At 39.2% G+C, this 17,635-nt stretch overlaps 1 protein-coding gene across 1 annotated transcript in view; it reads left to right on the forward strand.

Moving 5' to 3' along the window:
• LOC126100601 (sorting and assembly machinery component 50 homolog B) overlaps positions 1 to 17,635 on the forward strand; it is a 108,669-nt gene that overhangs the window by 83,407 nt on the left and 7,627 nt on the right. Inside the window, exons 7-8 of the mRNA XM_049911229.1 lie at positions 1,385 to 1,654; positions 4,234 to 4,395. Coding sequence (XP_049767186.1) covers positions 1,385 to 1,654; positions 4,234 to 4,395 — 432 coding nt within the window. The remainder of the gene's footprint in view (positions 1 to 1,384; positions 1,655 to 4,233; positions 4,396 to 17,635) is intronic.

Raw genomic sequence — 17,635 nt, forward strand, 5'->3', positions numbered from 1 at the left:
TGGGGGGGGGAGGAGGGGAGAGAGAGAGAGAGAGAGAGAGAGAGAGAGAGAGAGAGAGAGAGAGAGAGAGAGATGAGGGATGAGGGATGAGGGATGAGGGATGGGAAGAGTGAGAAAGGTTTATGAGGGCAGGGGAAGAGAAAGCTAAATGAAGGAGGGGGAGGGGGCGGGGGCAGAGAAGAGGGGATGCAAGGGGGGGGGGGGGAAATCCTCGCTAATGTTCACAAACTGTTTATTTTTTAGAAATGAATTTCGTGTTTTGTGTGGTAATATGGAACTTGAAATATTCTTAAATATAGTTCATATATCCTGTTGTAAGGACTCTATATTCATAGATCAGATGAAGATCTTCTGTTGAAATTGTAACAGTAAACTGACATTTAGTAGTATTACTCTTTGTGTTTTTCCCAATCATTCGGCTGCAGCTGCTTTGTGTTTCCTGGGTTCCAGATTTTTCTGAGCAGTGTATGTGTTGGACAGTAGTAGAGTGCATTGTCCAAATAAAATCGTGCTGATGATTATAGGCCAGATGAACAGCTTGGGCAAGCCAGTTTGATCATTAGTGCTTAAAATGAGAATGAAGTGCTGAATTTTTATTACTAAAATTTACAAAAAATAGCTAAACGTATTTACATGTTGAATAGTAATGCTTCTGAATTTTCTATTCTGTTCTCAATATTATTAAGGTGTTATACGTTATTCGTATTACTTGTCTGACTTTCCTGCTCTGCTAATGAACATTGCAACCTTCTGCACGTAGAGGGCTCTGAATTGTAGTTTGTAATGTGGCACTTCACACTGTAACTGTATGTCACTGCGTGTCACTGCGTAGGAGACCCTCAGAAAACTGAAAGCATGAATGTGAAAAGTTCGTACACTCATGGAATACCCTCTCCTTTGGCATGACAGTGTCAAGCCACAGACGGATGCTGTGACACTTGTAACAATCCGATGCCTTCCGTTCACTGTCATCGATCATCCTCTGTACGGTCCTGACTTGGCCCCTTCGGATCAGTTTCAAAAACTTAAAGAACACCCCAGAAGACTTCATTTTGATAGTGAAGAAGTGGTGCAACGAGGTGAGACTGTGGCTCCATCAACATAGTTAAACATTCTGTAGTGACAGTATCAGCGAATTGGTCTGTCATTGGGAGAAATGTATCCATTGCCAGGGTAACTGTGTTGTGAAATAAATCTGTAGACATTTAGGATAAAGATGTAGAAAGTTAATAACATTTGTTTTGTTTAAAATGTTTTAAGTTTTCACATAAGAAAGTCAGTGACATTACTTTTCAGCTTGCCATAATATAAAAGGTTTTTTATGTATCTGTGTCACTGTGTGTGTGTGTGTTTTAATTTTTTTGACATTGTGTTGTTGTTACAGGTACAGCATAACTTACAGTGGGAAGGTAATTACCGTGATCTATCGTGTCTCACACGAGCTGCAGCATTTGCTGTGCGAGAGCAAGCTGGTCCGACCCTCAAATCGAGCATTCGACACATTATCACTGCTGACAGACGTGATGCTCCCATATTTCCATCAAAGGGTGGACTGTTTCAGCTGACAACAGAGTTTGCAGGACTCGGTGGTAACATAGGGTTTCTGAAGAACGAGCTCATGCTGCAGGCTAATGTGCCTCTGTTGGAGGGAATAGTGAGTAATGGCAAGAGATAAAACATTATAATCAAATTCATAAACTTAAGAATGAGTCAAATCTTTAAAAGGAAGGATTTGCAAAATGAAATTAATTTCATATTTGTAACAGTATTAGGAAAAGGAAAATTACTACTCACCATATAGCGGAGATGCTGAGTCGCAGATAGGCACAACAGAAACACACTCACAGTTAAAGCTTTTGGCCATTAAGGCCTTCGGCAACAAAACACACCACACACACACACACACACACACACACACACACACACACTCTGCAGTGTGGTTTCAGCACTTGGTAATGAAAAGGGTTCCTGAGCAATTTAAGGAAAAGAGTTAGTAACAAATATGTTCTTCAAAGCAAAGAGACATAGGACAAGGCCTGAGAACACATTGGAAGGCCATCTTTGTAATTTTATGCCCTTTCATTTTCATTCATGGTCAAGGATAAACCTTACCTGTGGATATTGGAAGCTGGTATTTTATTTGCTCAGCCATACATTTATGACATTAATAGTTTGATATGCCCTGTTTGATATTGTTAATTCTGAGATTTCTTCATGGACAAAAATGTACGTAGTATTTTATAGTCTCTCTCAAGCAGGTTTGCAGTCAGTAGCATAACAAATGGTGCAGTGATTAGGGCACTGGACATATTTCCTGGAGCTGTATTATTTTACTCCATCACCAGCCAATTTAGATTTTCAGTAGTTCCTGTAAATAACTGCAGTGTATTGGTGAAGTGTATTCTCAGCTACAGATTGTAGTTTGTTCTGTTTTTGTCCTTGTTTAGCTGACCTTGTGCTGTATATCTAATGTTCTTGACAAAAAGTTAAAACTTTCTTTCCCTTCCATCATTTTTATGAAAAATGAGAAACAGGTCAAATCAATGCAAGGGTAAATCGTCATAATCACTCTAATATTGTCCATCTAAAAGATTGGAGAAGCGATTGTGAAGGTAACCATTAACATTATGTAGTATGCATCACATAAGTATGAGAAATGTCATCCACAGGCAGGAGTAGAGTTCCCATCATCTTTCTGTCTTTGTTCAACCCTTCATACAGCCACACTCAAAAAGCTCAAAGTAATCATAAAATTAAAATATAATAAAAATACCCAGACATAAAGTTCACATCTTACTTTAAAATCAGCGATACCTGATTGTTTCGCTTTGCCATCTTATTGCCCATTCGCTGAAGTGCTCCTTTCCTATAGTGATAACACGGGCCTGTTGTGACTTGGCAAGACAGCCAAGTCACTATGCGAGGATGCCGAAAGGCACGCATTTCGCTCACGCAGACTGGCGTGAGGTCTGGAACAGTTAAGGGACTTGATAGTAGCAAATAAAGTACGTAGTTGATGTAATACTTAACTTTAATCCATAATTGGTGTACATCGCTCTTGACTGTACATGTTTTAATATCTCAATATAAACTGGTAATGACGCCTTGCTAGGTCGTAGCAAATGACGTAGCTGAAGGCTATGCTAACTATTGTCTCGGCAAATGAGAGCGTATTTGTCAGTGTAGCATCGCTAGCAAAGTCGGCTGTACAACTGGGGCGAGTGTTAGGAAGTGTCTCTAGACCTGCCGTGTGGCGGCGCTCGGTCTGCAATCACTGACAGTGGCGACATGCGGGTCCGTTGTATACTAGCGGACCGCGGCCGATTTAAAGGCTACCACCTAGCAAGTGTGGTGTCTGGCGGTGACACCACAGGCCACATCTGCTTCAAGTCACAATAGCTGCATTGTCATGCACTAGCTAGTTCTTTAAACAAGTAAACTGTCCAACTGACAGCACTGGGCCATTAGCCTCCCCATAGTATTCCAAGGAACATGTAGAAACAACAAACCAATAGTATCTGAGCGAACTGATCATGCATGGTGATTTTTACCTGTAAATGTGTTGCGTGTGTGCGTGTGCGTGCGCGTGCGCATGAACGCAGACCGCCAGATGACAAAAACTTGACTCCTGAAGCGAGTAGCTGTGGATTACATTCATCACATTTGTATGTTTCGTTAATTACTTGAAAATAGATGATCACACTTCCAGTCTAGATGTTGAAGGTATATGTGATACATTTGCTCTTTAAAGCACTGTATGTACAATTTAAGTTATCGCTTTTTAGTTTGATCAGTGGCTGTAGTTTTATAGTTTTTTTTTCCAGATTCCAATTCTTAGGCGTCAGTGCCAGAAAAGAGGGTTTAATGGGCTTTACCATATGAAAAACGGAACCTAACACAGACTACACAAATTCTCAGTTTTTAAAACAATTTTAAAAGTAGAATTAAGAATAAGAATCTTTATTAGCCATTCAGTATTTTCTCGTACAATGGGCTTTGTCAATAAGTTCAATTACAGTATAAAGATGGTGAATTATAGCATAATCATAATACAAAAATAGGTTTAGTTGGATATAAATGTGTAGGACTTAATTTCTGCAGTATCATCAGTATCATATTTAATATTCAGAGTTTTTCCCATTAAATTTAGTAATTATTAAATTTTTCAGTTCTATAAATAATGGATGTGTTAAGTAAAAAGATAATGACCATTCTGTTGTTTTGTGTTGTTAGGTTATTCAGGGTGGAGTTCAAGGTGGACTGCTGACACACTTAGCTGGAGATAAGCAAGTGAGCATCTGTGACCGGTTTTTCCTCGGTGGACCACTCAATTTAAGAGGGTTTGAGCTTAGAGGAGCCGGTCCTCACTCTGATGGGAATGCCCTTGGTGCTGATGTGAGTTGTCAGACGTTATTATTATTATTATTATTATTATTACTATTATTATTATTTTAAGCAATAGCTATGAAAGAGCGACAAAAAATGTTGAAGTGGTAACGCTGTAGGTGTCCTTCTGCATTAAATATTGAAATTTTAGGTCACACCATGTGTCTGTTGCTAACAAAAATTTTTCAGTTGTGGCTTTATGCAAACTTTGGAAAATGTAGATGAAAGTCAATGCTGTAGATGGCATTCTGAACAATGAAAAACGCACGCACGCACGTGCGTGCGTGCGCGCGCGCCCACAATGAATCCTTTAACTATAGAATGAAGAAAAATGAAGCAATGTGATTTAAACTTTCAGATAAACTTATTCCATATAAAAATGGTGCCAGTGATCAGTCTATGCAGATATTAAAATGAAAAATTTAAAGAAATGTAGCCCATCCTGAGTTCCTGTTGCTTTGTCACCTGTTCCTTGTTTCCAGAGCTAAGAAAAGCAGATGGACCTAATTTTAAATGTCTTGAAGGTAACAACTAGATGACAGGCCCCAAATCTCGTTATGAGTAGTTAGAGAACTGTGTTGACAATAAAGTAATTTTGCTTATGAATACAACCACCCAAATTGAACATTACTTTACGTTTGAACATTACCAAGCATTTTTGGCCAGCTTAAGAACAGATGAATTAGTGCAGGCGTCCTCTGCCAACACCAGATAATCAGGACTGTCATTAAATTGAACCAAATTCATGTACAGACTAAAAGACTCATATGGCCTCATTTCTTGATGAAACACTGCCATGAGACAGAGTGGTTGAATGCGAAATTTATGAAGTTTGTTGAGTTGTTTCCTGTATCTTAATAACCTGTGTTTCTGATAAAGTATTTTCACCGAAAACATAACAACAAATACACTGATGTCCAAAATTAAAGCAACAAATGGAAATGTGGAATGCTGCATTTATTTTGCCACAGAACAGAATAAAAAAGTGACGGTAAAGTAGGAACAATGTAAGAAATACAGAATGTAAACAACTGCAACATGCATAATGATAGACAAAAAAGTTCTGCATTTTTTTCAAGTTAACTGATTTACACACATTCCGCCAGCTGGTTAATGTGTTCAGTATGCGATATGATCACATCTGGTAGCAATACAGGTCTGATAATGACTGGGTATGCAGTGAATGATGTCATCAATCTAGTGTTGATGCAATAACACCCATTCTTCCTGCAGAGCTGCTTGCAGGTCTTGGAGAGTGGTTGGTGGATGCTGACACTATTCAACCCATCTCCGTAATGCATGCTCTATGGGGTTGAAATTGGGAGAAGGAGCAGGCCACGTCGTATATGCTGTGTCTTCTGTTTCCAAGGAAACGCCAGCCAACTGTATTCTATGAGATGGAGCATTATCATCAATCAGTAAGAAAGCTGGCCCCACAGAACCTCACAACAGCTGCACGTGAGGTCCCAAGATCTTGTCACAATACCTGGCAGCAGTTAAACCATGCCAGTTCACCCCTACAATTTCATGGAGGGGTATGTGAGTGGTCAATGTAATCCCTGCCCCCACTATTAGACTGAGCGCAAATTGTGACGCGTATAGCACATGAGAAGCGACACGACACTACAGCACGACGCGCGCGTTCCGCAAGTGTCCAACGCATGTTGAAACGTGTACACGTATCTGCACAAGCCGATTGACGATGCTTTGTGCTGACAGAAATGAAGTGCGTGCACACTGTAATATTTCTCAAATGATTTTACAAACACTATTCAGTAAAAATATTCCATTTCTACCTTGCTTGTAGATATGTCAGCTTCGTGGTGGAGTGCCCATCGTCTCGCTAATGGTCATACTTATTGTGATATACACATTTTAATAAGACGCTATGCAAAATTCGAAAAATAGACGTCGCTATGATTTCGTGTTTGGTGTGTACTACACCATATGTTGCTGCATATGAAATGTAGCTAACATGTTGAGTTTTTGTTTAAACTTGAGAGGAGGTCTCTATCTGCCTCCGATCTCGACAAAATGGATCCTATGCAGCGTGCTCACTTCGGATCTCATGCCCACGAGAATAAAAAACTCGCAACATCTCTCATATCTCCTAAACTGCTAGAGGCATCGAAATGAAAATTTGGCGAATGATAGCGCACAAGGAGGAGAGTATTTTGCCAATTCATAAACACAGGGAACTTTCTTTTCTATGGCGATATATCAGTACTTACACTTCCCTTTTTATTTTTTTTCACTCCGTTGTTGTTGTTGTCTTCAGTCCTGAGACTGGTTTGATGCAGCTCTCCATGCTACTCTATCCTGTGCAAGCTTCTTCATCTCCCAGTACTTACTGCAACCTACATCCTTTTGAATCTGATTAGTGTACTCATCTCTTGGTCTCCCTCTTCGATTTTTACCCTCCATGCTGCCCTCCAATGCTAAATTTGTGATCCCTTGATGCCTCAGAACATGTTGAACCAACCGGTCCCTTCTTCTTGTCAAGTTGTGCCACAAACTCCTCTTCTTCCCAATTCTATTCAATACCTCCTCATTAGTTATGTGATCTACCCATCTAATCTTCAGAATTCTTCTGTAGCACCACATTTCGAAAGCTTCTGTTCTCTTCTTGTCCAAACTATTTATCGTTCATGTTTCGCTTCCATACATGGCTACACTCCATACAAATACTTTCAGAAATGACTTCCTGACACTTAAATCTATATTCGATGTTAACAAATTTCTCTTCTTCAGAAACACTTTCCTTGTCATTGCCAGCCTACATTTTATATCCTCTCTACTTCGACCATCATCAGTTATTTTGCTCCCCAAATAGCAAAACTCCTTTACTACTTTAAGTGTCTCATTTCCTAATCTAATTCCCTCAGTATCACCTGACTTAATTTGACTACATTCCTTTATCCTCGTTTTGCTTTTGTTGATGTTCATCTTATACCCTCTTTTCAAGACACTGTCCATTCCGTTCAACTGCTCTTCTAAGTCCTTTGCTGTTTCTGATAGAACTACAGTGTCATCGGCGAACCTCGAAGTTTTTATTTCTTCTCCATGGACTTTAATACCTACTCCGAATTTTTCTTTTGTTTCCTTCACTGCTTGCTCAATATACAGTTTGAATAACATCGGGGGCAGGCTACAACCCTGTCTCACTCCCTTCCCAACCGCTGCTTCCCTTTCATGAGCATCGACTCTTATAACTGCCATCTGGTTTCTGTACAAATTGTAAATAGCCTTTTGCTCCCTGTATTTTACCCCTGCCACCTTCAGAATTTGAAAGGGAGTATTCCAGTCAACATTGTCAAAAGCATTTCTCTAAGTCTACAAATGCTAGAAATGTAGGTTTGCCTTTCCTTAATCTATTTTCTAAGATAAGTCGTAGGGTCAGTATTGCCTCACGTGTTCCAACATTTCTGCAGAATCCAAACTGATCTTCCCCGAGGTCGGCTTCTACCAGTTTTTCCATTCGTCTGTAAAGAATACGCGTTATTATTTTGCAGCCGTGGCTTATTAAACAGATAGTTCAGTAATTTTCACATCTGTCAACACCCGCTTTTTTTGGGATTGGAATTATTATATTCTTCTTGAAGCTGAGGGTATTTCGCCTGTGTCATACATCTTGCTTACCAGATGGTAGAGTTTTGTGAGGACTGGCTCTCCCAAGGCCGTCATTAGTTCCAATGGAATGTTGTCTACTCCGGGGGCCTTGTTTCGACTCAGGTCTTTCAGTGCTCTGTCAAACTCTTCACACAGTATCGTATCTCCCATTTCATCTTCTTCTACATCCTCTTCCATTTCCATAATATTGTCCTCAAGTACATCGCCCTTGTATAGACCCTCTATATACTCCTTCCACCTTTCTGCTTTCCCTTCTTTGCTTAGAACTGGGTTTCCATCTGAGCTCTTGATATTCATACAAGTGGCTCTCTTTTCTCCAAAGGTCTCTTTAATTTTCCTGTACGCAGTATCTATCTTACCCCTAGTGAGATAAGACTCTACATCCTTACTTTTATCCTCTAGCTATCCCTGCTTAGCCATTTTGCACTTCCTGTCGATCTCATTTTTGAGACGTTTGTATTCCCTATTGCCTGCTTCATTTACTGCGTTTTTATATTTTCTCCTTTCATGAATTAAATAAAATATTTCTTCTGTTACCCAAGGTTTTCTACTAGCCCTCGTCTTTGTACCTACTTGATCCTCTGCTGCCTTCACTACTTCATCCCTCAGAGCTACCCATTCTTCTTCTACTGTATTTCTTTCCCCCATTCCTGTCAATTGTTCCCTTATGCTCTCCCTGAAACTCTGTACAACCTCTGGTTTAGTCAGTTTATCCAGGTCCCATCTCCTTAAATTCCTACCTTTTTGCAGTTTCTTCAGTTTTAGTCTACAGTTCATAACCAATAGATTGTGGTCAGAGTCCACATCTGCCCCTGGAAATGTCTTACAATTTAAAACCTGGTTCCTAAATCTCTGTCTTACCATTATATAATATATCTGATACCTTCTAGTATCTCCAGGATTCTTCCATGTATACAACCTTCTTTTATGATTCTTGAACCAAGTGTTAGCTATAATTAAGTTATGCTCTGTGCAAAATTCTACCAGAGGCTTCCTCTTTCATTTCTCTACCCCAATCCATATTCACCCACTATGTTTCCTTCTCTCCCTTTTCCTAGTCTCGAATTCCAGTCACCCATATCTATTAAATTTTCGTCTCCCTTGACTACCTGAATAATTTCTTTTATGTCATCATACATTTTATCAATTTCTTCATCATCTGCAGAGCTAGTTGGCATATAAACTTTTACTGCTGTAGTAGGCATGGGCTTCGTGTCTATCTTGGCCTCAATAATGCGTTCACTATGCTGTTGGTAGTAGCTTACCCACATTCCAATTTTTTTATTCATTATTAAACCTAATTCTGCATTACCCCTATTTGATTTTGTATTTATAACCCTGTATTCACCTGACCAGAAGTCTTGTTCCTTGTGCCACCGAACGTCACTAATTCCTAACTTCAGCCCATCCATTTCCATTTTTAAATTTTCTAACCTACCTGCTCGATTAAGGGATGGGGGACTGTTTTACCTCCGGAATATTTTACCCAATAGGACGCCATCATCATTTAACCATCCAGGAAAGCTGCATGCCCTCGGGAAAAATTACGGCTGTAGTTTCCCCTTACTTTCAGCCGTTCGCAGTACCAGCACAGAAAGGCCGGTTTGGTTAGTGTTGCAAGGCCAGATCAGTCAGTCATCCAGACTGTTGCCCCTGCAACTACTGAAAAGGCTGCTGCCCCTCTTCAGGAACCACACGTTTGTCTGGCCTCTCAACAAATACCCTTCCGTTGTGGTTGCACCTACGGTACGGCCATCTGTATCGCTGAGGCACGCAAGCCTCCCCACCAACGGCAAGGTCCATGGTTCATGGGGGTTTTTCACTCCAGTGACTGTAATTTTTTAAGAGTTACTGACAGCTGAGGAAACAAGAGTTTCTTAGTACGAAAATAAACATGAAATTTCTTCTCTTACGTTACTGCAAACCAACACTGTGAGGTTTTTCTTAAGCTATTGAGCCCTGTGATTGCCAGTTATTTGTTTACTGAGTCACTCTGTTTCAGAATTCTGTCACAATAGCTGTAGAGAGATGAGTTTGTGCAAATTACACTGTGTTTTGACAATGGTAGTACAATGAAATGTGTCAACAAGAGAAATGCGATCGTTAATCATAAATGGTGATGCTTCTTTGAATGAGAAAAGGTTAGCAACTCGCACAAAAATTAATTGCCAATTCTGTTGGAATTTTGGTTGAATCTCTGTAACCCATCATATTTTTAACACTGAACGACTAGAATGGAAACTTACCAAAGGATTTTATCTCTTCTCCTGATCTGAGCAGTATTAAAATGATGATGACCATTCCTTCATGTGGAATGATATACACATGCCGGATGCTGGTTACTCACCTATGGCTTGCCAAAATGACAGTGTGTGATTGTGAATAAAATAGTTGTTACTGAGAAAAACAAACAATTGATCTATCGCACAACACAGTGCTCAGTGTATTGTCAGCAGTGGAGGATAATGTGCGTGACAGGAATGCAGAAGCTAACCATGTGTGCCTTGTGAGCTGGAGTTCAAAAAACAGTCATGAAAGTAGACCTGCCTTTGTCAGCAGTACATTCCAACAAATTAAATATATCTAATCACCACACACTTTTAGGATATTCCTACTTTTGTGATAATACTGACCATTTTTTTCATTTGTATAATTAGTTTATTAGTGCTGGTAATGTGCACACAACAATTGAAATGCTTTTTCTCATTGTGGTGAGCCAATTAAAACATTGCTATTTTTTGACTACTTTTCGGCTGTTTCTAGCTTGCAGTAAAATGTGTTCACATGTACGTAGTATAATGTCTCTTATTACATCCATATTCAAGTAAAGATAGTGAAACTTGCGTACTTCATTGGACACTTTTTACCAGAAGCACAAAGAGGTCATATCTGTGGAAATTACGCCTTTTCGACTTTTTGCAATGGATTGTAGAGATATGTTAGCATAACAGGCAGCAAGTAGATAACCTTGTTTTACTTTCCTGCTTTGCTCCTAAATCACATGATTTTATAATATTCCTCAGTTCCTTGTTCACTGCCCTCAAAATGAATTGACTGTCCCTTCTTACGATCTGAAAACAGTGTGGAGGCAGAAGATATAATCCCAGTGGCTAATGGCCCACCAGTTACTGAACTGAGCATTGTTCTTGACGAAAGAAGAAACAAAACAAAAGAACTGTACAGATATTTGTAACTGAAAACTATTATGTTCTAACTAAAATAGGTGGAGCACTTAAATGGCGAAAAACGAAACAGTACTCAGTGATGATAAAATTCAGTATACCATAAGGCTGTATTTTTCAGACGGGCAATACTTCCACTGCCCATATGTGCCATGCCAAATTGAGCATATGGCAGGATTGTCGTCCCGCTCCCCTCCTCACCCCTCCCGCAGTGCTTGTGTGGCGCGCGGCACGAGAAACTGTGCCACAACCACAACGCCACGTGACCCTGCGCGGGCGCATGTCTCGTCCCAATTTGCGTGGTCCCATTTGAACCTGTGAAGTTAAAAAAACATGCGCTGCGGTGTGTCGCGCCACACGTGCTGTACGCATCTCAATTTGTGCCTAGCCTTAAGGATTCTCCTCAGTACAAGTATCTTTCCACAATGTTTGGCTTCCTAAATTGTGTTCCCCATTCTCTCCAGATGCGAATCTGTCAAGAATCACTCTCCAGACCAAATCAGGACTCAGCTGTGAAAAGATCATTGACTCACTGTTTTACCATGCAGGTCGCATGTTGACGACTCCTCTCTAGATGTTTCCTCCTGTGAAGACTCGTCAGATGTACACACACCACAGGTCTCTGACAATAAAGGCCATTCTGCTGAAGCCTTCTGTACACAGTTCGCCTCAGTACAAAATGTCCAGTTGATGCCAGTTGCTGTGTAGTACTAAGGTGGTACCATAGTGCTCTTACAGTCAAATAAAGGTGCCTTTTTTATGGTGTCACCTGTGGTCAGTCCTGGCCTGGTCTCGGGATACAGGTTTGGTCTCTACAAACTGTCACCACATCCGGGAAACAACAGAATGATTCACATTAATCCATTGGGCCACATAATTTTGTGACAGTTCGGCTTCCATTTTTCCTGTGGCCCTCCACTTCAGAGAGTTGTTAGGCATCTTCTCTGCACTGTACTGCACTGCACTGTATGTTACTGTGTACACTACAATTGTGCATATGGGACTACCCAGCGAACACTATCCCATTTGATAGGTGGCTGGTGTCTTCTTAATTGGCATGGTTGTCCGTTGATCGGGATGCCATCTTCCATCCAGAACACAATTGTATGGACATCTGCCGACAGTTTGTATGTTTACATCACGGATGAGACACAGTATGGTGAAACAGCAGTTTGTTGCTGTAATATATAGTGTGCAGCTAACATAACATTACGGCACTTGGAGGAAATAGGAAAGTACAGCAAGCATAATATTACGTTGCGTCAGTTACAATTATTATCTGTGGCATGGAAAGTATATTTATGACTCCCGCTAAGTGTTTGTGGTCTACAGACATTGTAGTCTCTGCTGTGACCGATAGATGGCAGTAGTGGCTTCACTGGAAAAATCCTTCCTCACTGAAACCTATGTTATTGCTGTTTACTTCATAGGCTTTACCTGAAGTTTGAGTTCTCTGTGTTTCGTGTGTTTTGTGCGTTGTTGTGTAGATTTTGAGTACAAAATGTGTAGTGGAGAAGAGAAACATTGGGAGCAAATGATTTACGAAGTCCTTGATGAGTCTGCAGATGGCGAAAATGGAGTATTTGATGACTATTAAGATTATACGTCATCTGAAAATAGTGATAAGTCAAGATTTGTTTGAAGTTGAGTTGCTGCATAAATTTATCAACTTCAAACAAATCAACAGATTTTGTAGTTATCAATTATTCTCCTGCAGATGTACCAGGAAACCTGTTCAGAATGGAAAGAGGTGTGAAGGTGTCTTTGATGGTGACTGGACCGATGCAGACGAAATTCCTTATGTAGCTATGTACAAAGGCCCTCATGGAGTGACACGTAATGGAGCACTTGATGAATCAAGTGTACCTTTAGATGTATTCTATTATGAGAAGGAAAGTTGCTACTCACCATATAGTGGAGATGCTGAGTACATTGTTTAGATGTATTCTTTTGTTTCTTTGACAGTGCTCTAATAACACCTATGAAGGAACAAACAAATTGTTATGCCAGGCAAAAACTTGCAAAGTTGAGGTCTGACAATAAGCTTCTGCCTAATTCAAGGTTCAGACAATGGAAAACGGAGACAAAAGCAGAAATGAGAAAATTGTCGCCATTTTTCCGCATATGACAATAAGTGAGAGATGAGACATGAAGAGTCACTGGAGCACTGATCCTGTTGTCAGCTGTAATTTTTACCCCACTGTTTTTTCAAGGGAGAGATCTATAAATTATTATCCATGTTTCACCGGAGTGACAACAAATAAGCAAAGAAGAAAGGTGAAAAAGGATATTGATGTCCTTTATATAGTTAGACCTCTCCTCATTTCAATAAGAGAAAAATTTCGAAGTATGTATCCAGAAGGAGCTGTAACAGTCAGTGAAGGAATTTGTCCCTTCAGGGGAAGGATAGACTACAAGTTTTATATGACCAGTAAACCAAATAAGTATGGTATGAAGCTATCTTGGTTGAATCCAGAACAGATTTTATATGGAATTTTGAAATGTACCATGGAAATGATGAAGAACAAGATAACAGTGCTTCTAGTGTTATGATGAGTTTGACCAGCAAGGTGCTGGGTAAAAGGCACCCTGTGTATGTCGACTGTTTGTACAGGAGTGTAAAATTTAGAATACTGGTCTTGTCGGGATAGTAATGAAGAATGGGAAAGGACTGCCAAAAACACTAAAGGAGGCAAAGCTAAGAAAAGGGGAATAAGTTTTCTGCTTCAAAGAGAACGCGCTTGCTATGCACTGGAAGGATAAGATGATGTTTGGATGACCAGAATAAGACACACAGCAACAATGCAGAGTATCACAACAAAAGAATTAACAGAAAAAATTAAACTTGCAGCAATTCTTGATTATAATCAACACAATGCTGGGGTGGACCTATTTGATCAACAACTGTCATGTGGTGCTCTGGACCGAAAACAGTGAAGTGATGGAGGAAACTGGCTTTTTACTGAATTGTAATGGCAGTATCGAAAGCCTGCATACTGCACAATTATAACAAAGAAGAAACTAACAACAACAAATTTCATACAGATAATATATAAAAGATTGGTGTTGTAGAACTTTTCTTGAGGCTCTGGAAAAGTAGCTTGACTCTCAAAAAAACACTTCCCTAATCATGTCACCATTCCAGAAGGAATGAAAAAAGGTCAGTGAAAAGGAAAAATTTTTAACAGGGAAGGCTTGGAGGAAGGACAACTCATTTGAGTGCACCAAATGTAATGTCAGGCTGTGTGTCTCTCCTCGCTTCAAGTTGTACTGTACTGTGCTCCATTATGAATACTAATATTCACTTCTATCTTATGTTTTGTGTTGTAAATAAGGTGTAAAAAAGAATTAAACAGAAAGATCACTTGTTTGCTTATGTATGTCAGTACTGGAGTTCTTTTTCAGTATTGCTAGTATTGATACTGGGCAAAAATTTCCTATCTCCTCTTGTCTGCCCTTTTCGTGGAAAGGTCGAACTTCCACATACTTAAGCCTACCTGGAAAGCAGCCCTCATCAAACGATTGATTTATTATGTGACAGAGTTGGGGTGCAATATTATCACATCCTGCCTTTATTATTTTTGTTGGGACTTCATCACATCGCCCATGATTTGAGATTTTTTAGGGATTTTATAATGTTAGCCGCCTCATAGCAGAATACATGAGTGAATTTCAATACTACTGATCTTTGCTGCATTATATTGGGACTTGTGTTTGAAAAGTGAAACGTGGATGATAAATAGTTTGGAAAAAAAAGAGAATAGAAGCTTTCGAAATGTGGTGCCACAGAAGAATGCTGAAGATTAGATGGGTAGATCACATAACTAATGAGGAGGTATTGAATAGAATTGGGGAGAAGAGGAGCTTGTGGCACACCTTGACTAGAAGAAGGGATTGGTTGGTAGGACATGTTCTGAGGCAGCAAGGATCGCCAATTTAGTATTGAAGGGCAGCGTAGAGGATAAAAATCTTAGAGGGAGACCAAGAGATGAATACACTAAGCAGATTCAGAAAGATGTAAGTTGCAGTAGTTATTCAGAGATGATGAGGCTTGCACAGGATAGAGTAGCATGGAGAGGGGCATCAAACCAGTCTCTGGACTGAAGACGACGATGACAACAACAACAACAACAACAATGTGTAGAGGAGGGAGTTTGTCAATTTTGTTAGAATTTATGAAATATGTGTTGAATTCTTTGCAAATATGTATAGAATTTGTAACCATTTCCTCATCTATTTCTAACGTGTGATTAAAACTTTTTGTTTTTTTTCTGTTCCTATTTCACTCCTGACAATTTGCCATAAACTTTTGATTTATTTGTGGCATCTGATATGTATTTACTGTTTGCCATTTGTATTGCATGCTTGTGTTTCTACTCTACCAAATATTCTTTTGTATTTGTTTACATAGCTGACAAACTCTGCATCATGGTTGTTCTTTGCTTGCATGTGAAATTTACTCTTTCTAATACTGGAGATCCTGATGCCTTCAGTTATCCGTGAGTTCTTTTTCCAGTTTTTGTAATGTGGTGTTATGAAGGGAAAGCATTCATTGAAAACACTCATGAATTCTGATACAAAAGCAGTGTAGTTTGTGTTTACTAAGTACTGCTTTCTGAAAGACCAGAATGTTTCATTTAGTCTTGAGACAAATGTATACACATTGTCTTGTTTGAAGTTCCTGACTCATTTCACTGTTACAGTTTTATCTGAATTTGGCAATGGGATAAAAAGGGCTGAATGGTCAGATATACCTAATTCTAAGATCAACTATATTATCTATACGTGTTGCAGAAGATGATTTTATTCTACTGTACTCAATAAAGTTTAATGTCAAGCCATTTTTAGATAACATGTCCTTCAGAGAAATGGCAAACCTGTCATCAACTCTTACATTTATGTTGAAGTCAGCACAAATTATGACCTTTTTACATAACTTTTCTACCTACAATCTATACAACGAGGTTTCAAATTTGTCTAAAAATGCACATGTAGGGGACTAGTCTGGGAAATGATATATACTAATAATTAATATGCCGTATTTCAAGCAATTAAAAGTCTGCTTGACTTCAAAGCGTAGTGATTCTTCCACTAGAATGCACAATCCTTCAAAACCGTTTTTCTACATAAACTTGCTGCTAAATTGTAACCTGAAAGTGAGTTTATGAAGTTTATATTTTCACTTTTAAGCCAGTGCTCATTTAAGTATAAAACTTTTACAGAACATGTGTTCTCCAGAAATACTTCTGGTTGATACAATTTGTTCATCATTCGTACTGATAGACTGCCTATGTTAAGATGCATTATGAAATTATTACCAATTAAATCAAACAGAGAATCATTTAGTTGGTCATAGAATGTGGCACCTGAGTGGGTCTTTAATTCTAAATTGCATACCATTATTTTGTGTCTCACGGACCAAATTCCATTGGAGTTGGTCCACTCTATTAGTTTCCCTATGAAGGATCACCCAGCTAAATAACAGACTTATTTCTACTTTTGTTGAGAAGAGAGATATCTTCAAGAGCATTTCTTGTTAGAAGATAGCATCCTTGTACTGTATTTGTTGAGATGCATTCCATGGTATGTGAAACAGGTTCTTTCATAGTAAGTAATGTCTATCGCCTTAACATTTACAAACTTGTCGCAGAAGTTTTTCAGCTTCAAATTAGTAAGTATAATTTCTGTGTTAATGCACGACCAGTCTGGTAAATCATACCTTAGTGGCAATGTTGTTACGATGACATTGGTGAAATACAGGAACCGCAGCACTTTAAACACCTTCCTGATAAAGGCACTGGCTTTGTTCCTGTAGATGTTAATAGCACCCTCTATGAACACAGCACAATTAGTCCTTGTGAAATTGGAACATTCTTTGTTAACACTCATCGCTACGCTATCGAAATTTGCTCGCGGTTGGAACAAACATACTTATGTATATTCTGAAAGTGCTTCATTAAAATTACATGGTTAATTATCTACTACTAGCAAAGGTAGACTGTTGACAGACCGTTATTACTGAAGTTGTGAATCCCATATGTTCTGTGGTGGTTAACTGAGATTCCATTTGTGATTACCAAAATAATACTGTCTCTCAGTTCCAACGTGGCTGAATACACGTTTTCTTTCTTTCTTTCTTTTTTTTTCCATTTTTGTCTGCTCGTATTACGAAAACTTTTCAGAGTTCAGATTATTGTTCACTAGTTGCACATGATTTTAAAATAGGTCAAACTTGTATTCAATTAATACCACATTGAAATCACATTCGGCACTTACTAGCAGTGCCACAGTGTTAGAGCAATGCAAACTTCTGTTCACACAACATAACCAGTGACTCACTCAGACTCCAGGTCCACAGTGAGCAACAAAGCTAAAACTGTGGCGGCAGTGCCCGACTGCATTCAATAAAGTAGGCACATCACTTCAAATGCCCAAAG

The sequence above is a fragment of the Schistocerca cancellata genome, chromosome 9, assembly GCF_023864275.1.
Source record: "Schistocerca cancellata isolate TAMUIC-IGC-003103 chromosome 9, iqSchCanc2.1, whole genome shotgun sequence".
In the NCBI taxonomy this organism is placed as follows: domain Eukaryota; kingdom Metazoa; phylum Arthropoda; class Insecta; order Orthoptera; family Acrididae; genus Schistocerca; species Schistocerca cancellata.